Genomic DNA, 25,668 nt, shown 5'->3' on the forward strand with positions numbered 1-25,668 from the left:
AGAAAAGTTATGCCTTTATGTGACACCTGGACAGCAGACCCTAACAGGGTTGGGATCATTCCACTGAAGTCTTTACTTTACAGTGAACTCTCCATTATCTGCTGACACAGTGGGGCAGGAAAGGTAGGGTAAATCCAGAGAAACCAAAATGAGAAGCAATGAAACCGAGGTTGAAGTAACTGCAATAACAGAATGGGAAAAATAAAGGCACCGACTGCAGAGGCTTCTGAGATAGTGCACTCGCATGACAGAACTGCAGGGGTATCGCTGTACAATTTCTGGGCCTCTGCTGCAAGAAGCCACCTGACTGCCACTGAGCCCTCTAAGAAGGCGACCTGCAGTGTATTTAACATCTTCCACCAATCTGAGCCAACCTCCTGAAATTTCTGCTGTCGTAAACAGACTTTTCTTAAAGGGCAAAAAAGGTGCGTGTTTCTTCTTCCCATTCTACTCCTTTTTTTCAGATTACATGTATGCTGCCTTGGGAAGACATCAACAATGTGCTTCTTTACAGGAAACTGGGATTCTTTGCAGATTTTATTCAATTAAAAATACTTCAGTTTTGGAAGCTGTTCCAAAAGTGGTCTTTGCTCTTAAAGCATTATTAAGTGAACAACTCATTAGTAGCAAAAGCAGATTCAAGGTATGTAACTAATAAGTAGTTATGGGGCACAGGACACCTACTTGCTTGGAGGAGCAGAACTGGTGCATGGTTATTTTCATACGCACTGTCAACACTACCCCTAAGGTCAGAGAAAAAGCATCATAAGCAAATTCTGACTCTCTGAGTGATAATCTGTTCCTTGGGGTGTTTATAAGGCAGTGTAATATAAGGTTCATCATTAAGGGCTGTATTTATGCTCATTGCCTTTACTGTATGAAATACTTTAATTCCGAGTAAAACTAGAAGATAAGAGATGTGCAAAGATAGAACTCATATCTGCAGTTCAGATAACAAGTGACTTTTATTTTTCCCCACCAATGCTTTCAAAATAAGGTAACTGATGCAAAGAAGATAGTAAGTTTTGCCTCCATCATGACAGGAACAGAACGTTTTGCATGCTGCATAAAATCTTTTGACACACTTGAAGATGCTTCAGAATACATCTCTTATTGGGAGACAGAGACTTTCAGATGTGACAGCTCTTCTATGGGCTTCCAGTTCTTGCACAAAATTGGTTCAAAAGGCATGGAGGGGAAAAAATTGATACACCAATATTTTTTTGCATTTTTATTTTTATCATTATTAGAAAGAAGATGGAAAAAATACAACACATTTGTTGTAAGCAACAGCAAAATAGAAATATCTTTTGTATCTTTGCTGCTAGAATGTCAATGCTAACTGATGATGCTTTAGGGGTTTTTTTTAGGCTTTATGGTTTTTTATTGCACAAGAAAAAAAATCAAATTATATTCCTTTTGGATAAATGCTAGATAAAAGAGGTCCTATATTTTATTTGATACTTAACTGTCACTATGGAATTCATTTTTGTGCACTTTCTTCCTAGCACGATTTGATATACTTTTATTAAATTTCTGATTTTCTCTGTGATTCATAATTCCTTTTTTTGTCATTTGAAGGAATACATAAAAAGCCTACTAAAAATAAGTGGGGAAAAACCAGCTTTTTGAAAACAGAATTCCTTTCCATCTGTTGTATTAACTTCAGAACTTTTAAAAATCTGCATTTTCTGAACATCTTTAGCTGTTGTGATACTTAAAATATTTGATGACCACAGGCAGATACATTTCTATTTAAAATATTGTTTGAATTTACACTACTTTTCCTTTTCATCACTGTTCCTTAAACTCTCATTTCAAGTTTGCCAAGAGAGCAGTTAAAATTTTAATGTGAAATTTTGTTAATTGTCCTCTCATTTTCCTTCCCCAACTGTATGAAATTAACATTTTTTAGTATATAGTGATGTGCTTCTAAACTGTGAAATGTCAGAGTAAGAGACTAATCATGAAGATAATCTGTAGTATTTTTGCCCTCCGTATATGTGCTAAGGGCTTTAGGACTGCAGTTTATTTCAAGCGCTCTCATCAGTGTGCCTGTGAACCAATCTTTCCCTTTTCCAAGGTGCCAATGTGTTTGCACTTTTCAAGGCAGTAAATATTTTCTGAGCCCTTCTTTCCCAAAGGAGACAATACCATAGAGTAATGTTTTCAATATGATCTATATTCCAGCCTGGCTCAAGGTTTATCAACAGTACAGGTGAAATTGAATTTTGCCACACAGATGTGGGTCTTGAGGCCTCAATCCTCCTTCCATAAAAAAGGGAGTAAAAAAAGGCAGAGAGCTAGGCTTGCTGTTTCTGCTGCCATTCTGGACAGGAAAGGAGGAAGAATAGGATACTGGGCATGGTGATTTCTGATTCTGGAAAGAATGAAGTTTATGCCTGAAGAATAATAGCAGCAATACCCTTGGTTTTATAGCACTGACATCAGCAAAGAATGCTGTGGAGCCATTGCCGTTTTGGCATCCCAACAGCCAGCCTCACTAGACAACTATCTAAGTCTTGTGTGATCACACCTAAATGAATCTTATGAGACTTTAAAATTATAGTTCTATTAGTAAAGACAGATATTTCCCTGTAAAGAGACCTAGTGATTAGATTCCTTTCAATGTAGCGGTCTGTACTACTTTAAGGACGGGAAGTATTCATTTTAGTGTTTGACCTAGTGTCCTATAGGACAAACATAAGTGTAAAGAAGTGGCTGGATATACTTATGTCTGATGCTAGAATTTCAGCATCTGGAAAATAGTTCTATTCATGTGTTTATACAAGGGACATAGTTGAGAATTTTATCTGAAGATCCTGTTGTACACAAAAAGTATACAATTAAGCAAGATCCTAAAAATTACTATATAGATATTTAATAAAAAATGATCAACCATGTAAGGACACTGAAAAGGCTTTGGATAAAACTAGAAGCAAAGGGATTTTTTTCTTTTTTTTTCCATGCACATCCCTTCAAGCTGATGCAATTTGGTAAGCACCTTAATCAGACTTCTATGATACTGTTACCATAACTAAATTATAGGAACTTCATAGAAACCTTTTTGTCAGAAATTACTTGAGAAAAAGGGCATTCCTGTTCCTTCTAAATGTGGTAGATTAGCCATAAACTGACGTAAAAATAGCAAGAATTTCTTGGTTTTTTTGTTCTTGCCGATCATCATCCTTGCCAATTGACTGATTTACAGGACTGTCTACAAAAAAACCTACCTGCCAGGAAAATTTGTTAGGCAATCCAAAACCAGCCAAACTAGAATCTTAGTAATAAATAAACAACTAAGCAAGCAAACAAACAAACAAACAAATAAATAAATCTGCAATTGTCTGCAAAGAATTTACGTACGAGTACAGCCTCCTTCTTCAAAGTTGTAAAATCCATGAGCACAGCGGTCACACTTCTTTCCTGTCACTCCAGGCTGGCAATAACACTGTCCATCTCCATCACAGTCGAAGGACTTGGAACCAAAAGAGTTGCAGTTGCAGGGAATACATCCACTTGAAGACTGTAAGCCAAATGTTTCAGGCTGACACAGATAGAGGAAGAGCAGTTAGTACATGGAATGATTACCGGGAGAAAAGAAGAAAAGCTGAGAGGATAGGGAAATCAGGTTGGTTCTTTCCTCTTCATCACTGAAATACTACTCTTAACAGATTGAATTGTAGGGGTAGAACAGTGGAGCAAGAGCACAAAACACCCTACACAGCTGAAAAAGTGTAAAGATTTCAGAATGTTACCTGATGCTGTAATGCATATTTTGCAACATAATGCATTTCCTATGAAGTTCTGTTTCCATAAGTAAAATTCCCACTAGAAATTGAATGTATGTCAGCACCATATATATATATGCTGTGTCTGCATTCTAAGATTATGTCAGGCAGAGTTTGTTGCTAAGAGAGTGAACTCAAATTCTTAGCTATGAATGGAGATTGATTCAACTGGAAAGTGTCTGAATAACTAGATTTTATCTCCTCTGACCAGGGGCAATGTCTGTATACAGTATTCTGTAACTCAAGGGCATTTCTCTTGAATTATATTTAGGAATAACTTTAAAGACCATAGCATAGATATAATGTATCTGTGTATATTATGAGCACATAATGGCAATTATCTATTTTAAGATAAAAACAGTTTTGGTTTAGGTCTAAGAGAAAGATAGAAGTCATTAGTGAGCCTCTGTTTCTCTTATATTTTCAATCTTTGCTTTCTTTTTTGCACTGAGTACTGTAAAGTTCCTACAGAACCAGGATAGATGTTATCAACTACAGTAATAATTTTCCTCTTTAACTCCATTAGTGGAGTGCAAAAAGTATACGGATAAAGAAGGGAAGACACATGCTATTTGTATACTGTAATATGGAGTTCTTCAGGAAGCTTTTAGCCAACAGACCCCATGGGTTTCACTGCACCAGCTAACAGAGGTCCCTAGGAGAAAACTGTAATTGATATTGAAATTCTTAACTCAGTCTTAAGCTAGAGTGACTTAAAATGTGAGTAATTTTCTTCCTTTTTTCAGGTATGATGATTTTCAGAGACTACTGAAACCCAAATATTACTAACTTCACTTGACATTGATATTACAACATTTAATAGTAAAAATCTATCAGAGATTTTGCTACGAAAGCAAAACATTAAAAATGAGAGATTAGAAAGATCACTGTTAATGAATATAATTGGAACAAAGGGGAAAATATTTACTTTTACAATGTATTATTGTGTGACCTAGGCATGTGGTGTTAGATTTTTACCTAGTATACATGAGTACAGATTTTTCAAGTCAGTGAAGCTGCACTGACTTACATTTTACATGGATTTGTTCCACACTGGAGTCCCTAACCTCTTGCGTAGGTGAATTCCCAGAGACTTCAGCAGGTTTCTATGTACAAGTCCTGAAATCTGATCTCTGAGGTTAGTATTGAAGTTCCACATTCCCATGGAGAATCTGCTGATAGCTATCAGAATATAGCACCACATCTACAGTCAGAATTTGGCCTGAAGAATCATGAACCTAAGAAAATGCTTGATTGTATGTCTAATAAAGAATTACACTGATTTTCATTTCCAAATTCTATATTGAAATGTTTTGCCCATTACATATTTCTGCATGACAAAATGTGGTATATCAGAAAGAAATACTAAAACTCATATAATTAAGGTTCAATTAAATATACTGACTATCTCTAAAGATTTATTTTCCACAGGAAGAAACACACAGAGATGTGCATATGCACAAATCTCAGGACAGTCATTCAGATTAATGCAGTGAAGTAACCAACGCACAGCATGCATCTCAGTTCTCAATAGAAAGTTTGATAGGATCTAATAAATCCTGTTTATAGGGCTGAAAGCCAGAAAAGGTCTGATACTAGCACCACACTGTGTGAAGGAAGAAAAGATTGCTAGCATGCTAGGTTTTATTCTGTGATGAGCTCTGCACAAAGACATTTTTATCAGTCATGCAAAACCCAAGATGAACCCCCCAGGTTAAGCCCTCAAAGCTTGTTTACACACAGAAATTTTAAGAATCACATTTACCGAGCAAGAGCTAAGATCCTGGATGACAATAAGGAAATATGATGAACTTTCTGAATATGTTATTATATTGTGTCCCTGTATCAGTGCATGTCGAGTGTTTGTGTAGGCAATGCAGTTACGTAATATATGTTTAATGGGTAAAAGCTCATGTTCTCCAAGGCAATCCATATGAGCAAATATGACATGGGTCCTAGAGGCTGGCTGAGGAGGAAAAACAATGCCGGGTATTTTTCAAACAGGGTGTGATAAGCGTGAAGGTTTTCAGTTGCAGTGAAAACCCCTTAACATTCCTAAAACACTGCTCTGTTAGAAGCAGTTGCATCATAATTACATCATTTTAGGAAATAAGGTACTTTGTTGGTATGTGATAAACAATGAACACTTCTGTCATTTTGGGCATTACATTCAAATTATGGGCACTTCACCTGATTAAAAATGGCTCAATTAACTGGCCATATTCAAGAATGAGAACTTTTAATACCAGTTAATTTTGATACTTTAAGATTAGAACTTAACTATTTGCCTCTGGAGCCGATCATTCTTGCAAATTCCTTAAGCTTTTGGTTCTTGAATTGTTAGAAGAGGAAGTCTTTTCCTGCTGAAGGCCACAAAAATGCCACTGATTCCACTGATGTATATATACCACCCATACCTTTTGTACATACTGCTGTTGGTGGTGCTGATTTTGGACTTATTCTGGTATTTGACTTGTGGCCTATGTTGTCATTTGCACTATGAGAAACCCTAGGAGTGGGCTGCCTGTCTCCTGAGCCTGTTTCTTGTTAGTTTTTCATATCGTAGCACATGTATTTAAAATAAAATAATAAAATAAAATAAGCCTGTGGGAGCTCCAAACACAAGCAAATATGAGATTTCAGCCCATGCAATGCACACAGTTTCTGATTACCAGAGTAGCAGGCCGGTAAGCACCCCGTGGGCACCCACTGGCACTGCTGATGCCCCATCTCCTAGGCGGGACTCGGATCTGCTGACTGCTTCGTGCATTTTCTTTCAGTTTAGACACCTGTCTGCTGATTTCACAGTGTCTGCCCATGAATCCTGATTTGCAGATACATCTTCCTGACACATCACATTGCAGTGATGTGGATCCTAAAGCACTGCAGCCACAGGGTATACAGAACAGCTTTTCTGGGGCCCAGAAGTAGCTGGGCTTTAAGAATGAAAAGTAAGCAGAGTTAGAAAGTGAAGGTAATCAAACTACATGACATAAAAGAGCACAGGAATAAAGACAGAAGTAAACACAGTAGTAAACAAAGATTCATTCCACTCAACCACCAATATTGTATTAACAAGCTTGAGATATTTGCTGTGTATGTTATGCAATTTGTGCAAATTCCATTGATACCAACAATTTTTCTTTGAGTGGACTCTTTTAATAAACTACTGTTGAAAATAGAGAGAAACCTACTTCAGAAATTATGCAGTTTTAAAGGGTGAAAATGATCCTTGTGATTTCTGCAGAATTATGTATGTGCTTTAAATTACACACATGCAGAAGTATTCTGAGGACTCAGGCATAACCCGAGTCCTCAAGCTGAACTAGAGAAACATGCAGCCAGCTATAACATATTCCTTAGCAGCCTGAAGACAACTGTGTGAAAGTTTATGAAACTTTTTTTTTTTTTTTGCTGGGATTTATGAGACAGCAAAACAATGTCAAGGCAAAAGACACTTTCACCAAAGAAAAGAATACGTTATCTGGACAATACAAGAAGAAACCTTAAGAAAAAAAAAAACATAAAAGCAGAACACTCACAGCAGAAGTAAACTAGCATCCTGCTTTTATCAAAAATCAGATGCTATAAGACATTTTGAAGCTTTCTTCATACTGGGATTATCCCCCAGAGCTGCAATATTTTTAATTAATTTATTTATATAATTCAGAATATAAAGGGTATATAATACATATAAAAATGTACTTATATGTACAGTGAGGCTTAAAATACATTAATTGCATGTAAATGCAATGTTCTGTGGTTTGTTCTAGACAACCTTTAGAAAACATTTTTAAAACAGCCATTTTACCGTTCTGTACATAAGAACAACCCATAAATGTTCTTCAAGTGAAAAATGAACAAAAAATAAAAACTAACTAAATATTGTTTGGTTTTAGATATGACAACCAGGGAAAAAAGCTGGAAGGGAACACTGTGTTTGTCACTCACCTTGCAGATGTCACACCGACGCCCGATCACGTTGTCTTTACACTCACACTGGCCCGTCCGAGAGTCACAGATCTCTGAGAAGGAGCCATTGATATGACAGTGACAGGCTGCAGAGGAAGAAGAAGGAGTTGTTAATATAATTCCTGAAGCTAAACTTAATAGTCAAATGTTTACGGTGTTTTGCAACTCTGACAAATCCAGGAAGGAAGGCCTCAGTAAAGCAGGAAAGTCTTATTCCCATACAGTGACAACACACATTAACCTACCCATATTACTGTGGAATTTTGCTCCAAATTATTGCAGTGAGAAATTTTACCTCATGTTCATGTTTTATATGCTCCTCTCACATCAAAGCAGGATGTTTAGGGCATGTTACTGAGTACATATCCCGTAACTTGGAGTGTGCAGGGCAGCACTGAGAGACAAAAAAAAGAAAGGGTACAGACCCTTACACAGGGTGTGTACGGGACAACATAGCTATGGCAGGTGGGATTGTTACTGCTCCACATGCTGGTCCTGCTGCCCTGGAGTCCAGTCTGTGTTACTGTAGTAGGCAGAAAGTGTTGGCAGGCTGAGGGCCCAGAACAAGGTTACCCCCAGGGGCCTCGCTATGGGGGCAGTACCCTACTCAACCCCCCCAAGAGCTCCTCCTCACCAGCAGCACCCCAGAGCACAGCTGAGACCAAGGGTTATCTGCTACCGTGACTCTCTGGGACTTCTGTCTCAGCAACAGCATCACAGCTCCCAGAGGAAACAACCTGACTGACCAGCCTAACTCATCACAATGCTCTTTTAAGGATTTAAAACAACCATGAAAAGGAACTGCTCTTTCTTGAGGAAAATAACAATGCTTCTGGCTTCTAAATTCTTATATTTTAGGAGAAGAGAAATTTTAGGAAAGCTTTCTATCACTATGTTCTTCAACCACAACTCTTCTGGCATGCAGAGATTAGGGGAAAAAACCCTTTAGGACTCATAGTAGAGAAGAAGGATGTGATTGGTGCCACAGAGACTATAACCATGCAGCCACTAATTCCAACATCATGAGCTGGTTCTTGCACATCCCCTTTTTTCTTTTCACCAGAGGGGAATGAATTCACATCTCTACACTGTTTATCAATCGTGTTTATCAATCGTGTTTATCAATCGCTGTAAACCACAGCTCCAATCCACATTTTGCCTTCCTGCAGTGCTCTGCCTGTATGTGTTGTTTTTTTTCCTCAACCCAACAGCTTCATTTTAAGAAACACTTAAGAGTCCCAACAGTGAACACATGGTGGTGACATACTTGTATGTCACAAGGTGCCATTTGAGACAAAGCAGTTATATCTTTTCTATGTACAGACTATTACAACAGGAGCTTCCTCATCACTTTATTGGACTTGCTAATTTACAATTTTCAATTGTAAATTGAAAGGATGGGTTTTTTTGTTTTCTCCCTAGTTTTGAGGTACTCTGTAAAATTGCTTTTTTTAAATGAAAGTGTCTTTATGGCTTGCCAGTCTGTTCATGGCATTATTTCTCAAATATTTCCAAAGGAGTCTCATATTCTGGAAAAAATAAGAGAAATATGTTGGGCTCTCATATCAGTCTGGTAACACCCTCAGAGGTTTTGAGCTCTCCCTGTTTTGCAATATATTTTAAAAATGTAAACATTTTAAAACATTTCTGCTGTAATTAACATCACTTCTCTTTTCCTTTTACTCTAATTTTTCAACACTAACTGAACCCATAATTTACCTCTTCCATTCTGTATACAGCCATCTTTACCATAATATTCTTGTTTTTAAACTGCCAATACTCCAAACAGTACACAGTGATGAATATCACATATATACGTTTTGAGCACCTTTCTAATTAAAATGGACAGCAGTGAGGATGATGCAAAAGCTCAGGCTCAACAACCACAGTTCTCTATGCAAATTAATGATATTTTACCAACCTTTTTATACAGACCTCAAAAACCAAAGTAAGTCTTATTTGAATTATTTTGCATATCAGGCATATGATACCACAAGAATAAAAAAGAAAATTTACACTGGTTTGTCCTATTTATATTATATATTACCACAAATGGCACACTATGTATTTTTAACTCAGCCACAGATGACTGAATTCAATGAAGTGGTAAGGCAGAATTTGGAAGTCAAGACTTTGATTGTTTTTATTGACTCTGGCAGTACGTACATACAGAATAAGCATACAGTTGGGGCTATTCATCTAATAAACTGTTATTAAATCTAATAAATTGCATTTATGTCACCTAAAGCCTTCCCATTCATTCACTTCTACTGGGACAATGGACAATTAGCTATTGTCCAAACCTCCAAATGGTTGCTATAATACAATACAGACTGTCAGAGAAATTTGTCTTATTTTCTCCCAAAGTGACACTGGTCAAGACACTTCATTCCATCTAGATTTGTATAAATATATGTGTCTGTATTTAAAATTAACCTACACACTTATTCTCCTCCAAAAGTAGTACCTATGCACTAGCACACTTGAATGTTTGCTTTAATCTCACACCACTTAGCTCTATTACCACCAGCACAACTTCCAGGTGTTTGCTGCATCACACTGTACTGTTTCACACCAAAATCCAACCTACTAGAATCAAATCAAATAAGCCTAGGACATTTGCTCACTGTGCTTAGATTTATGATTTTGTACTGATACACCAAGAAATTCAGAGACGCTATAACATATAAAGCTGTACTGTCATTTCAAATGGTTAATGCAGATAACAGCACTGTACTGAGAAAGAGCAAGAATCGTTTCAAACTAATTTGAAAGCAAAATTCATGCTTTGCAATGCTCTTGGATTTGGCTTCTTAATAAGGAACGAAATTGAAAACAACAAAGGAAAGGCACAGTCCCTCTGATATTGTAGCTGCAGGGCAAACTTCATGTAAGTCTGCAAAGGAAATAAAAAATCATTTGCGAAAAAGAAAACCCACGCGAAAGGCGGAGAGTAGATGAATACAAGGTAACTGTGAGCACAAGGCTATGAATATATTAAGGGGGCTCTCCTTGTCAGTGATACTAACAATAAAAGCAAAGCTTGTAATGCTACATTAAATATGGTTTTTATTTTTAATATTTTTTTAATTGTATGTTTTCTGAGCTCTCCTCCTATTACATCTCTTTCTCATGCACCTGCCACTACTGTAAAAATGTTCAAAGCAATGGTCCTATAGATGCCTCAGGAATAGTGACAAGCTACTGGAAGCTATGATTTTTGAGATACACTTCTTAAATCACATTACACAGTTAATACCCTAACTCACATGACATCACCATGAACTGTTAACTTGTACAGAAAACATACGTGACTGTCCAATTTTTATCCAGCATTATATAAAGTAGGTACAGAAAGCATTTACACATGTATCTGTCTTCACTGTTATCTATGATTTTACTTATATCAGTTTTTATTAGCCTTAGTTGAGAAACCTGATGATGTTCTGCATCTCACTGGCTCCCATGCAGTCTTAGGTGGTTCAAGAGAATTTAGTATTCTCACTGTCAAACTGCAAGCTTCCAATAGAGAAAATCCTGGAAACAGATGCCAGGGGCTCAGATTTTCATGCTTGCAACACATATTGCATAAGTGGTCCCAATGTTCCTACGCACACAGAAGCAAGTCAATGGCCCAGCTCTTTTACTTGTATATGTTTACCCTGATATAACACCTTTGTACTCAATGGAGTTGCTCTGAGCTTATTCCAATGAATGAAAAGGGATTAAATCCTTGTGATAGTGAAATAAAATCCTCTGCTCTTTCAGGACATTTTATAACCTGTTGCATTTCATTCCTCAGTATGGGTTGGAAGGGTATGTGAAGAATGTTTTTAAGTTGAAAGCACTTGTTCTGCCTGATAGCAGTGTTCTGAATTGTTCCAGCAATGGCTCGGATATTGCCACTGCCTCATACAGAAGCAAAAGCTCCTGTTCCTACTTCCATCTACTCTCAATAATGTTTTGCAATCACTGTGGGGAAGTGGGAGCTGGGGCTGATATTTAAACAACATGCCATCACTCAGCTGAGAAGTAGTAGCTTACTGCAATGCCAGGTATCTTCCTCCAGAGCACCTTAGAAAATCTGTCAGGAGATTTTACCCTCTGCTTTGTAGGAGGTGGGAGAATCTTGCCCTGTAAGAGGCAGCAGCTCCCAACTCTTACTGAGGTCATGTAGGTGGTAAGGCGGCCACAAGTGCTGCCAGAGTTGGACCCTACAGTAACTGAAATATCACTCCCTCCTTTCATCACCAATCTCACTAGTTAATGGGATTTCCCTGGATGGCTTATAGTGTTTTTAGTGAATCGTTTCCATTTATTTGTATTTATTTTTGTAGATCTGACATTTAGTATAACCTTTTGCATACATGCGATGCTCCGCTCTCCCAGGTTTTTTCTGTGTCTGCTTCATTACTGTTTCAACTACAGCAGTAAGTTTTTTAATAGGTGGTTCTTTTTATTTAATTTGAAGACTCCCTTTGAGATGTAGATGCAAGTAAAACACTAATATTATTATTAGAGGTGTAAGCGCACCGTATCATTCTCCTGCTCACAGTTACTGAGGCACAGTCTTCCTCTCAGGAACATGGTTATAGGATAGATCAATACTGTCAGGAGCAGTAAAAGTTCATGACTTACGTTGACAGTTCCTTGCATCAAGAGCATCGCCAAAATATCCCTCAGCACACCTCTCACAATATTGGCCTGTTGTACCCGGCTTACATATCAGGCAAACACCAGACAAGCTGTCACAGCTGCCAGGAATGGAGAAGTCAAGGTTGTCATTACACTGGCATGGCTGGCACGATCCCCCTGGTATTAAAGGTTGTCCAAAATAGCCTTCTGCACACCTAAGGTAAAAGACATGACCAGTTAGGACCCTTAAATAATCCTTGTATTAGAAATATTTAATTTTGTCACCTCACTAATCAACAAAAATTATTTGATCTTCTTTCAAGTATTTCTTAAGCATCTTTTTTCTCTCTCCATCCTTCTCTTTAACAACACTGCAGATACAGAATCAGCTGAAATCCTGCCAGTTCTGCTAGTAATTAGACTTCAGTGAGAGAAAAATCTTGTCATTGGCACTGAAGATGAGACAAAGCACAGTAAGAAATCTGTTTATTGGCACACCAGAGGAATTCAAGCCCATGTTAGATAGGCTTTATATTTCAGCACACCACGTCTAGATGTTCCATATTCATTTACCAGCAAGCTTGATGATTTTTTCTCTCTACCGTAAAAACCTGTTTATTTAGAAAAACAGGTTTAGAAAGTAATACAGAAATAAATTTGTTTACCTAACAAGATCCTTCTCTGACTTAGCCTTCCTTTGATCTACTGCATGATCAGATTTGTTTAATTAATGGATTGCTAAACTCTGTGTACAGGCAGATAACAGAATCACTATCACAGGAACTATGTTGGTGTGTACTATATCCTTCATATTTCAGAGATGTTTAAAAATAACACATTTTCCACTTTGTCCACTAGCAATTTCCTTTGAGTACCACGTAAAACAGGTTAGTGAATCTGACCTAGCATGAGTGTGTATATAAAGCAAATTTCTACTCGTCGCACAGACTATTTCCTATTTATATTCTGGTCTGCTTTCCCTTGCCATTATATTTGCTCATACTTCACAATAGGAGCAACTTGTAGATAGTGAAGAAAAAGAAGAAAAATTGCCCAGTTTCAGCTAATTAAGTTATTCATGTGCACCTCAGATGAATTACAATTAGTGTTAAGAAAACAGAAAGTACATAAAACACATTGCATAAATCAATGCTTTCTACTATTTTAAAGTTGGTTTGAATGTAGCTCTAATGTACATAGATATCCTCTCCACATTGTAATAGAAATAGATGATATGATCAAGCAAGGATTTTGTGTACCATGCTAATACAGGAATGCAGAGCTCCAGTATGCCTACACTCTTGTCCCTTTATGCCCATCAAGTTTATCCTTTTCCTTCAATTCAGAATATCTCATGAAGCTTCCAACTGGATCCTAAATGAAGCCATCTAAACATTTATTAAGTATTATTCAATATAACTAGCAAAGATTATAAAAATGGATAACCGAGACTAGGGAAGAAATTATAGTTGGATCTAACTGAACAGCTTTTTGTAGTAAGATATTACACAAAGTAGGTTTCTTTTCCATTCTCTGAAAATACCCACAATGCAGATCATAGATGAAAAGTATTTGTAAATAGTCCAGTGGTTTGGGTGCACGTAAGCACTCAAGAACATGAGTAAAATTTTCAATCTAACCCACTCTGTTTTATTCCTTTAGCATAGCCAACTCTCACAATTACCTTCTTATAGCAACAACATATCAAAATCCTGTATTTAGAATAACTGAGGCACTTTGTTTTCAGAATCTGTCATAAATGTAGCCAAGTATTATGCCTCTTTGTATTCCCTGCAAAGAAATTAGTATTTTTTCCTTGGATGGAGGATATTTCAGCAATCACAAAAGATTTGATTTTTAGCTTACTTCCACCAAAACAAATTGACTTTTTTTCAGTGATGATATCTCAGTTACAAAGGCCAGGAATGTCTCTTAATACATGTAATAAATAATAGCCATGTTTTATCAAAGCCAAAGAATAACTGGATAATTTATGCAGTTATTTTATCTAAACCAGATGATGTCTGAAGTTCACACACGCTTTGCTGAGATTCTTCTCATTTATTACTGGCATATTTGTCAAATCCGTATTTTTTGCTACTACTAATGTATTTGACTTCACTTAATGCATATTCATTTTCCTCCTTCACCTTCATTTATGGGTTAGTTCTGTATCTGATAGCATTCGCAGAAACTTACCAAGCAGTTCACTGAAAAAATACTGCAGGGATTTGTGAGAAATGCACTGCTAATCATTTCCTTCTATTAATAGCAAGAGACCTTGATAACTCTGTATTCTCATCAGTTTAGACTTTGCTAATTAAAATTAGCAAAACTCACTACCATCACATAGCTATGTTCCATTTACATACATACATAATCTCAAATCCAGATTCAAGATGATCCTGAAAGTAGTGGTAAACCAGTTAAGCTTAAAAGAAAACTGTGTGCATGTATCTATGTGTAAGTTCTTCCACTTTTTCCTCCCACTTCTCCTGAAGCTGAGGGGGAAAATTAAAAAATCCACTTTCACCAACTCCATCTTTATTCCCTTAAGGACATTTCCACTTCAGCTACTCTTCTCCGATTCAAAGCATTACATGTTTGGCAAGGTTCATATTTAAAAAACTCAATAATATTTGTAGCACAGAAAATTACATTTAGGCATTACACAAAATACATCTCAAGAAACTACTGTTAAGTACAATAGAACACCTCTGAGATTAAAAAAATAAACAAAAATTGGAATAAAAGCAATGAAGAAAGATTTTGACTTTTTTTTTTCTTCCTCTGTGCTGACCTTTACTCTCTAATGCAGGTATGTCTGTGAATGAAACTGTGTTTTTACTTGGCATAACTGGTGCCAAATACAGGGCTACTATATAAATATATGTGTATCTATGTGTACTGGGTCTGGCTGGGATGGAGTTAATTTTCTTCAGCAGCCTGTATGGTGCTGTGTATATACACCTATATGCACACAAACACAGACCTATTTTATACCTTTCTTTATATTTAGTGGAAAAAAAAAAACCTCTTGAGACAGAGTTAATTTGAGCTGCAAACCCAAACACTTTAAAGTCTGGAAATACTGTTTCTACAGTTGCTTTGAAATTTACGTGCATCCAACCCGTGTACAAAACCAGGCAAAAGCCCTGTGGAGAAGCGGCTTGTGAACACCCAGTTAAAAAATCTCAACTCAGGGGCACAGCATAGATGTTACTGTTGTATGACCAACTATAAATCTTTCATTTTCTAACATCAGAGTGCCTACCTTTGCAAGCTGTAAACAATCCTGCCTAACACATTTGCTGTATCAAATCTCCTGCATGTTTGACCCTTTTCCCACCTGCGCTGCAATACAGGCTTGTACTTCTGGCACTAGTGGAAGAATTACAATAGCTAGAAGGAGCAGCAGGTTGAAGCCAAGGGACTCAAAAGGGATTGTGGCTGGTGGCACTCTGTGTTAGACCTGAATAATGGGGGCACAAGGGGAGGAAGGACATGACCCAGCTCACCCTCCTCCTCCCATGTAAGTTACACTGACCTCTCATCTCTCCTTCTAGGAGGAAAAGATCACTGGAACCATATTCATAAATGAAGGAGTGCTACAGGAGAAGCTAGACTCTCCCACATTTGGCTTCTTTTTCCTAAAACTGTGTGCTCTTGTCTATATCAAGACTGTGTAGATGGAAAATGCCTACTGTCATCCTCTAAATGTGCTGGGCTCAACGGGCAGATTTTTGACATTCTCATACACCCTCTCTATGGAGTTAGGAAAGTATCTGCCCTACCTCATACTCCTTGGAATAGTGAGCAACAAGTAAATGAAGAACATAAGTCTAATTTGCTGGGGAAAAGGATAAATTAGGACAGCTGGGCTTTCTCTACAATTATAGATATGTGGTAACTCCCATCACAGTTTATATCTGTTTATATCAATTATTTTGATGGTCTTACAAGCTGGAACTCTGAGAACATTAAGAAATTTTGTCAACATTTTCCTGAAGAGTTCAAGTGAGAAAAGTAACAAGGTTTTTGACGTTTTACAACTCAGATGTGTGTGTATATATATATATTTATATAAAAGAACTTATCTCCCTTGGGGACAGAGGATGATTTTGGAGGCCAGATAAGTCCTGCATATGCTCACTTCATGATACTTTCTATGTCATGATAATTTAGGACTGTTCAGTTAATAAATCATGTGGCTCAGATCATTTGTCACTTCGCAGTTGCTAAAATTAAAGAGAATTTCATATAAACTCCTTTAGCAATTATACAGTCACTATGAATAGCAAAAGGCAACATGCTTTCTCCTGTTCATTATTATTGACAGCTGCAGGCATTTTCAAACAACTTGTTACAATTAAAAGCAAATCTTTCTATGAGCATCGGAATTAATGGCCTAATTTCCACCAGATTTATATCTCATGATTACAAGGCTAAGGGCTGATTATTTGCTGCAGGATGTTGCTATTCAACAGGGAGTAATCCCTCAGGCTACAGCAGTGCTTTTTCCTTGTCCTGTGAAAGTTTTCTTATGGGCAGAACATTTAATAATCTCTCCCGTTCTCTCTCTCTCATGTATTCTCTGCTGTTTAATCAGGTGTGAGTTCACACAGTATTCTTCCCCTTAGCGATGACACGTCCTGATTTATTAACCTCTATTCAGCCACTTCTTTTCACAAAACCTTCAGGAACAATTATTATCTCTGAGACCTCCTACCCTTCTGTCAAATTTGGTCGAAATTGACCTACAAGTTCAAATGTCTTTGCAGGCAGCCAGACAGACATGCACAAAAAGATCACACTAGCCTCATTTCCTTAGGAAATCAGGCTAAAATCCAAGTCTGCCACTTATTCAGATTCTGTCCTATTGCATCTACAGCCTGTGCTCCACTCTGAAATAGCACTTGTTGCTAATGGAAGCTGTCAATGACCCTGCATTGACAAACTGCCACCAAAGTGCTCTTGATGTGATTTATTCCTGCCGTCATTAACTTCACAACCCACTAGCTGAAAGAAGGTGATGACTTCCAAGACAGACAGGAAAAGACAGGCAGAAATAGCACACAGCAGGGGCAGACTCAGTGATGATGGGTGGAAACAGGTGACAGCCTGCACTCCCACTTGAGGACAGACACAGCACAACAGGGGATTTAAAAGGAAGTAGTTGTAAATGTAAATTGGAAAGACAGGACTAGAAGGTGATTCACAGCCTATGGTCAGGTTCCTGCTTTCCTGGTTGGCTCTTCCTCCTGGCTCATTCCTACTCTTCCTCATCCCAGCCTGAATACTGTAAGTCTTCATTCAGAAGCTCTATCTTTTTTATGTTGGAAAATGCTTCAAGCAGCTCATGGAAGTGCCAAGTGGCAAAAGCCTACTAAGAAACAGAAGTGCCATGTTTTCATGCCCCATAACTATCCAGCCAGGTGTCTAGCTCCCCCAGCCCCTCTTAAAAAAGTGACATTTGCAGGGTCACAAGGGACTGGGGTCATGGAGCCAAAGCCAGTGCTGATTCATCATGACCTCCAAACAACTAGCAGAGGTCCCCTGGCACACTAACTGCTCTTGAAAGCTGTTCCATCCATGTGAAAACCCAAGGGACAGGAAGGAGTGCAAACACAGTGATGATCTCTCTTGTCTGTGCAGTCTCATCTCCTGTGGAAGGGGGTTCCCAGGAGCTTAGCACCAGCACTCACACTAGCCTTCTGTTTCATTTAAATTCTCCATGTGATCCTTTCAGAATAACCAGATAAGAAGGGGAGAGAAATTTCTGTCTCAATACTAACATGTCATTCAGACCTTTCATAGCCAAAGACAGGCTAGACTTTTTTTTTTTTGTCTTTTGGATAGGTAGTAGTAGGTCAAGGAAATATATATTGTGCTTTTGTATGTATTTGACAGAGGAATTATCTTTTTTGTCATCAAAACCTAGCTTGTTCTACTTATTAAATAAAGACTGCAATGGGAAACTAGAAGCAACAGAAAAGTAAAGTTTAATTAAAATCAACAAATAACTTCTTAAAAGAACCTCATTTTTGCTGTATATTAACTTCAAAAGAGGTATCTGTAATTTATTGCATACTCGATTCACCATGCTCTAAACATTTAAATGACAAAAGAGACAAAATAATTATAAAAATCTCAGAAGAGTGACAGAAAAGCTAGAAAATCATCTTAAAAAAAAGACTTTTCTCAGCAAATGCTTCTTGAGAGCTTTTCACTTTACCACAGAGTAATAAAACAAGCACTAGAAATATGAAAATGCATGGACACAATGTCAGAGGAAGATGAGCAGGAATTTCTTCAGTGAGTTTCAGTACGCAGGAATGGGGAAGAGAAGGGAAAGTAATAAAAAGGTATAACAGTTCCATAAGACCAATACTTCTGTTTCAGATCTCTTATGGTTATAAGCATGGCGCTTGCTTACCTTTCACAGCGTGGTCCCATGTACCCAGCTGGGCATTCATCGCATATTAATCCATGACTTCGGTCAAAATGGCACGTTGGGCTAAAGCTGTGTTGTTGATATTGGGTACAAAGAGGGACGAGGAAGAAACATAAAGAAAAGATCGTTAGCAGCATACCTCTCTTCCCACTTCAGAGATCATTAATTTGCAAAACAGCACCCAGGAAAAGTGATTCTGGTCTATGACATGGGGCTTAAGTTTGACTCTGGCAAACAGAATTTGGAATGACTCTGCTATTTCTGCGACACTGAATATAGAGTAACGGATGGCAGCATCCCAAAAGCCTGTTATTATGGGACTTGAGCCTGCCACTGAGTGGTCTGGATACCATTATAAAGGCAGGAATGTACAGCTGTTTGTTTGTGTCCCCCGAGGGCCTGGCAAAACAATCTATGCCATAATGTAGCCCCTATATAAATCTTTCTGAAAGACAACTGATTTGAAAGCTCAGTTAACTTTGTGTATAACTGGCTGTGAAAGGAACCCAGTGAACAAGAAAGGAGAGGGGCAAAAAGGGAAATATCTGGTGCAGCTTCCCAGTGAGAGCATTTGAATAAATTGAGTGCCAATGACCTCAAGCAACAGTCCAGACAGGCATGCTGAAGTTTAAGAATAGCTTAAACTTTTAAGAGTAGAAAGCTTTGCCTCTTTGCTATGCTCTATTTATTTTTAGACCTTTTTTTTTATAAATAGGGTTACTGTAGGCATTTGCAAGCTCCACTTCAAGATGTCCATGTTTAACTCTGACATGTGCTCCTCTACTCTTTAGCATTTTGTTTTCCATAACCTTTCTCCCTTAGCACACTTTTCTGAGGAAACCTCCTGACACTCTAAAAGACATTGCACAGAAGAGGCAACCTGTTCTTCTATCATTGTGGAATGATTATTAGAGACAGAGACATATGAACACCTGTACAAGGCCTCATCTAAATAATGGTAATCAATTATGGTAACCAAGTAGAAAAATAGAAAAAGGGAAAAAAAAAGAATCGGAATGGGTGTGTAGTGGGGTGACTATTCACAACAGAAAAGCAAAGCACCTATATGAAAAGACACTAAAGTTACCTTTTGTAACCTAGAAAAACAGAAGTTGAGAAGCAATATAATTGCTCTAACAGACATCAGAAGGTAGGTATATTCAAGATAAAAGTTCACACTACAATAATAACAAATAGACATAATCAGACCTCAGATTAATTAAAGCAGGATATATGATGAAAGTTTCTGGAAAATAATAGGCACTAGGAAGATAAAAAAAAGATTAATTAGGATCATGTAACATGATTATCTACTGGTGACTGGACCTCACTTCTCAGGAGTCATCCAACCTATGATTTGATCTCAGTTACTCTTTATTCTGTTATAGATGATTTCCATTTATAAATATCCTGTCTGTCATAGGTCAAGTTATCTCACAGACATAAAAGAGATCAGAAGGAAAAATGTGGGAAGGTCAGGTCCAGTAAACAGACAGGTTTTGGGATTTTCCCCTTTCCCATAGGATTTTGTTAGTTATTTTGCAATGTCATTCAATCAAGAATAGATTCACACATGCACGAGGAGCCAGTTGAAGAAACATAATTGTTCATTCTATTTTTAAATAGGAATTAAAGCAATTTTCAACTGAGGTGCACATTATCATTGAATCTAATCAGCAGCACCTGACTTATTTCAAATAAGATCCTGCTTGTCAGTCCCAACCTCACTCTTTCTAAGAGCTACATGGGAAACTGTGGAAATGCTATCACAGATCATTATAGCATTGCACAAGATTGACTGTACCACAGTTCCATCAAGAGCTCTGAATTCAACTGCATAAATTTTAAAGATAACAATAATTAAGTACTTATTTTTACTAAGCAATATTAATAGCGGAATTTCCATGTTCTAAGGGTTGTGCTCAGACCAAGCATTCTTTGATTCTTTCTCTGACTTAGCAGTCAGTCCACATCTCAACACTAAACAGTAATATATCTAGAAATTCCCATCTGCCTAATATAAAGGAAATACGTGATAGCAGGGTGAGAAGAGTTTATCTTCCCGATTACTTAGAATGTCATTACTTACTAGTGATGAATACTAATGAAAGGTGTGTATTGATCTGTCAAAACAAGCTTCAAAAAAATCTCAGTCCTTGATTCATCCTCACTCTTTTCAGTTTTTACATAAGGTAACAACATTAGTCAGGACATGGGACAAGTTCGAATACACAGTACAGGTATATGTGTGTTAAGTCTTTGCTGGGAGACAGAGCTTCCCAAACGCTTACAAATATGTTATAGAAAACATCTATTGGGAATAAGTTTGTGATTTTACTTAGTTCTTCAAGAAAATATTAACATTCTGAGACCAACTCAAATTCTTACTTCACATGCTATGCATTTACTTGCGACCTTCCCAGGCTGAGTGAGATATCTTGTATCTCCCATTTCCAGTGACATAACATTCCTGTTGGGGTCTTCATTTTCCATATTAAGTTTATCGCCACTTCAAGAGAAAATCAGTAAGTATCCCAGACATTTACATTTGGTAAAAAGAATTATATAGTATTACCCCTGATAATTGCTATGGAAGAAATCAGTTTATTTGAAAATCCTTAAAGATTAAGAATGTTAGAACAGTTTGTAAGGGTGATACATTAATGAGAAGAGATAAGACGAAGAAGCCAAGCGTGAATTACATATGCCATTTATAATAACCATTGATCTCATTTGCCTCATATAAGTGCAGATATGGAGATACATGCAAGAAGAGGAAAATATAGCCCAGGATCTAGAAAACAAGCTTAGACAATTTAATTTTAGCTTCTTGATTTGGCCAAGCAATTTTTCCTGACATATGGCAAGTCACTTGTCACTGTTGTGCTTCAGAAGGCAGTTTTATGATTGGCTTCAGTGATTTCATATGGAAACTGCTGCCATTAGGAAACAGGAGAAGGAATGAGCAGCAGTTAAAACAGTTTAACTACAGCACACCACAATTACCACCACATTTCTAAAATGCATAGAACAGTTCTCCTCCACCTTATGTGACATTGCAAAGAAAAAGTCTCATTGTTGTGAACACAGTGATGGGAATCATTATAAACTCCATAAAGAAATAAGACACTGTTATATTTATATTAAGAAATTAGCTTTACCTTTTATATCTCAGGGGTTCATTACACAGACAATATTTTTGATGTACCAGGAACTTTGTGTTAAGCTTAGAGACCTACAGATGCCCTGTCATGCCATGTTAGGAATTAAATACTACAGGAATTAAAATCTATAGACAACTACTTAAAATAATTTGTACATAAATTAGTCACTTGTTAGGTTGTTCAGAAATAACATGACATATACTACACCTGTACAGTGACATAGGCTTGGTAGAAATTTCTTTATTTTTCATGTGAAGGATGTATGAAGGAATCTGAATTGTTTACATATATTATCTCTGGCATATGAAAATCACTGCCAACTAAGGAAGTATTTTAACAGCTTTCAGGTAACACATTAGATCTTTAACAACCCCTTTTTTCTTATAAACAAATCTAGAACTGTAAAGGCATAAGAGCTTGAACCTTACAATGAGTTCTACAGAGCTTGAAGATGTCATTTACAATTTTGCTTTTGTCCACTTAAGACATAAGAAGCTACTGCACAGGTCTAATGTGGAGTTAAACTTTGTAGGGTTCAGGACCCCCACTGTTTCACAATTGAAGAATACTTACATTCTTTGTTTGTATTATACCTATATTTTTAAAGAAAACTAAATATTAAAAATGGGGCTCTCTTGTTCAATTTCAAAAAAGGAAAGTAAGGCAAAGTAGCCAGAACACTGATGAATATGGAATAGAGGTCTCCAGGCGTTTTGCCAATAAAAACCTAAATTCAATCTATTTGACTTGGCTTGTTGCACATCTGCACAAGATATAAATGTGATAGTATTTTTCCTGCTTTGTCAGTACAGTGTTCTTAAACAAGAGAAAAAGAATTAATTAATTATGCAAGGAAATACTAAGTATGTGAAGGCAATGAGGACATCAGAAGAACCATGACTGAGCAGCAGATGTAATAAACCAATGTATAACTAACAAAACCAACTGAAGAGCTGTGAAAACAGGAAGGTGGACTCCCATGCTACAATCCCCTGGAATGTCTGCTGATAAATGGTTAGATTAAATAAATAGGTTAGATAAAATTTCCCTGATCAGTGCAATTTTAATAGGACACAATGTCACTGCAGGCCACTGAGTTAGCCTGAATTACTTAAGAGCAAAATCTGTTTCAGCTGTGCCTTAGGTTGGCACACTGCCATTCAGATGTTCTCTTCTTTACTTGCATCTTGCAGAGCTCCCTCTCTATGCGGGTGGTAGCCATGCATTTTGCCCTGTAAACCTTAAGAAATACTCTTTATACTCTTAAATAGTAAAGTGCATTGAATTGACAGAATCTGACTTCTGTTTTGGGAAAAATGGTATGAAATAGAGGATGCAGGGCTGAAGGGAGGAAAAAAAATATTCCAGTGGATTTATGAGCTCCTATAGTCACTTCAACTTTTAAGCTGTGTGAAGAGTTTAGGATGGGGCAGCCTCTGTCCATAGTTTACAATCTTCAAGTACAATTCCACAACCCTTCTGAAATGCATATATGGACTAACAGTGATTCTTTTCAGAAGGGAAGCACATCCAATTTGTGGCTGTAATTTGGGCAAGCCCTAGTGGCCACTGCAAACATGTCAGATACATACTCAACAGTTCCTGATCTTCCTGAACAACTATTTGATGTGTTGTACCACAGCAGCTCTTCTGTGTAATCTGGACACATGCTACTTGCACCAGGGCTCTTTTTCTGTAAAGCCGTAGTGGATGGTATAAACCAAATGTGACAATTCAAAATGATACACACCATTTCCATTCTATTTTTTTTTTTTGTATGAAGAAGAAAAGTTAACTAGACAAGACTCAGAATAGTTTTCTTCAACTACATCAAGTCAAATGATTTTGGTATTGTTATTTTCCAGGTACTGACTGAGATAAAACAAATTAAAAAATGTTCAAGCTACTTGGTCTATTAAATTATAGGTAGCAAGGAGCACAGACAAGCTTTAGTAATGAAGGAAACATTTGTTCTTAGATCAGAATTTTTACTAACTTTTCACTATTATTTTTATTTAATAAATTTATAATGATCACTCATATTTTTACAAAATATTTTTACTTGCAAGATCTAAGGCTGAATTCAGACTCCAAACAAATCAACATTATCAATGAATGCTGACTGGAAGAAACAGAAAATTAAAAGCAGAAGAAATTACTATTTTATCTGATCAATATAAATTGATTTTCAATTTAATGATTAAAAAACCCCATACATCAAATCTGTAACTTCAACTTTAAAACTAGAAACAGCTACTCTTAAGGAGGACAGAAAAGCAATTCCTAGTTATTGATTCAAAGAGCAGTCATCCAAATTCTCGGTTGTTCTTTCTAGCCCAGTCTCATCCAGCGTTTCTCTTGATCTTTGCCTATCTGCAAAGCTTAGCACTCTATACAGTTGTAAAAGAAATTGTATTGCATAATATATTATTTGATTAAAACACAAAGAATCTCAGGTGTACACACAAAAGTATAAATTTAAAAGTTATGCAATTTACTACATGAAAAAGTGTAATATGTAATAAATACATGTCTTACTTGTTAGAAGGCATACTTAGGGGGCAAGCACACAACTGGCAGTCTTCAGCTGTTCCTTTAGTAGGATCACCATAGAAGCCAGGAAGACATCTATCACAATATGAACCACCTGTGTTGTGTTTGCAGTCCTAAACAGAAGATGAAAAGTACAAATACACAGTTAGAGAACTTAGATCTGCAAAGTTCTTGAAGGTCATTTACCTAGCCCATCCTTGCAACAGGATGCAACATATATTCTGATTTTCTGGTGGTGGTTAAGAACCAGTCCTGGAGGTTAGAGGTCACACTTAGTGCTTCATATGTCAGGTATTTGTATTCTTTTGGATAATTCTCTATGTAAAAGAAAAAGAGTATTTAACTGCAGACCTTTATATTTCCACCATACAACAGCTGCATTATTGTTTTACCTTGCTTAAAGAAAACCAACCTTCAGAGAAGCACAAAATAGGTTTAGTATTGCAGTCTTGCAATGGACCATATTTTGTGACAAACAGTTTTCAGATGTTGATCCCAGAAATACAGCCCAGACTATGTAATTTATAAAAATGAATTCTTACATTTCACATCTATGCGCATTAGATTGTTTTACAAGGTATATGGCTAGCAGTATACTAAATATATTTGTAAACAGTAACAAAGTCTGAATTACTTAACTAACACTTGTTCGATGGAATAGCATCCAGACTCTTTTATGAGTAGAAACAAAGATGAGTATACTCTATGTAGGGTCCTATCCAACAGCTTGTGTTCCTGTATGTGAATGACTTTCATAATAGAAAAGACTGTTTATCTGACCATATGAAACATCCAACATAAAAATGGCAGCACTAGATCTGCATTTTTATATATAAACTTTGGCCTGATTTCAAATTAAATGATCTTTTGGCATAATGGGAAATCGTCCTCTGAGAATAGGCTGCCCATGATGACTTGTAAGAACCATGTTTTAAAGAGTAATAACCCCTTCTACTCTTCTTCCCCCTCACCAGATAGGATTTAGAAATTCTAAATAATTTGGCAGGATCCATGATAGGCTCAGCAAATTAGATTTCTGTCTTAAACTCTTTAATTTTTTTTTTTTTTTGCCACGTTTTTAGCACACCACACTATTCCT

The 25,668-nt window shown here is 37.0% G+C and overlaps 1 protein-coding gene across 2 annotated transcripts in view; it reads right to left on the minus strand.

Moving 5' to 3' along the window:
• The window catches only part of LAMA2 (laminin subunit alpha 2), a 393,841-nt gene that overhangs the window by 131,511 nt on the left and 236,662 nt on the right, over positions 1-25,668 (minus strand). For both annotated transcript variants that reach the window (XM_042795940.1, XM_042795938.1), the window contains exons 17-21: positions 24,555-24,682; positions 18,835-18,921; positions 12,402-12,613; positions 7,743-7,849; positions 3,367-3,547 (exon numbers count right to left, since the gene is read on the minus strand). In XM_042795940.1, the coding sequence (XP_042651874.1) occupies positions 3,367-3,547; positions 7,743-7,849; positions 12,402-12,613; positions 18,835-18,921; positions 24,555-24,682 (715 nt within the window). The remainder of the gene's footprint in view (positions 1-3,366; positions 3,548-7,742; positions 7,850-12,401; positions 12,614-18,834; positions 18,922-24,554; positions 24,683-25,668) is intronic.

Source organism: Tyto alba, unplaced genomic scaffold (assembly GCF_018691265.1).
Source record: "Tyto alba isolate M040663 unplaced genomic scaffold, T.alba_DEE_v4.0 Super-Scaffold_22, whole genome shotgun sequence".
In the NCBI taxonomy this organism is placed as follows: domain Eukaryota; kingdom Metazoa; phylum Chordata; class Aves; order Strigiformes; family Tytonidae; genus Tyto; species Tyto alba.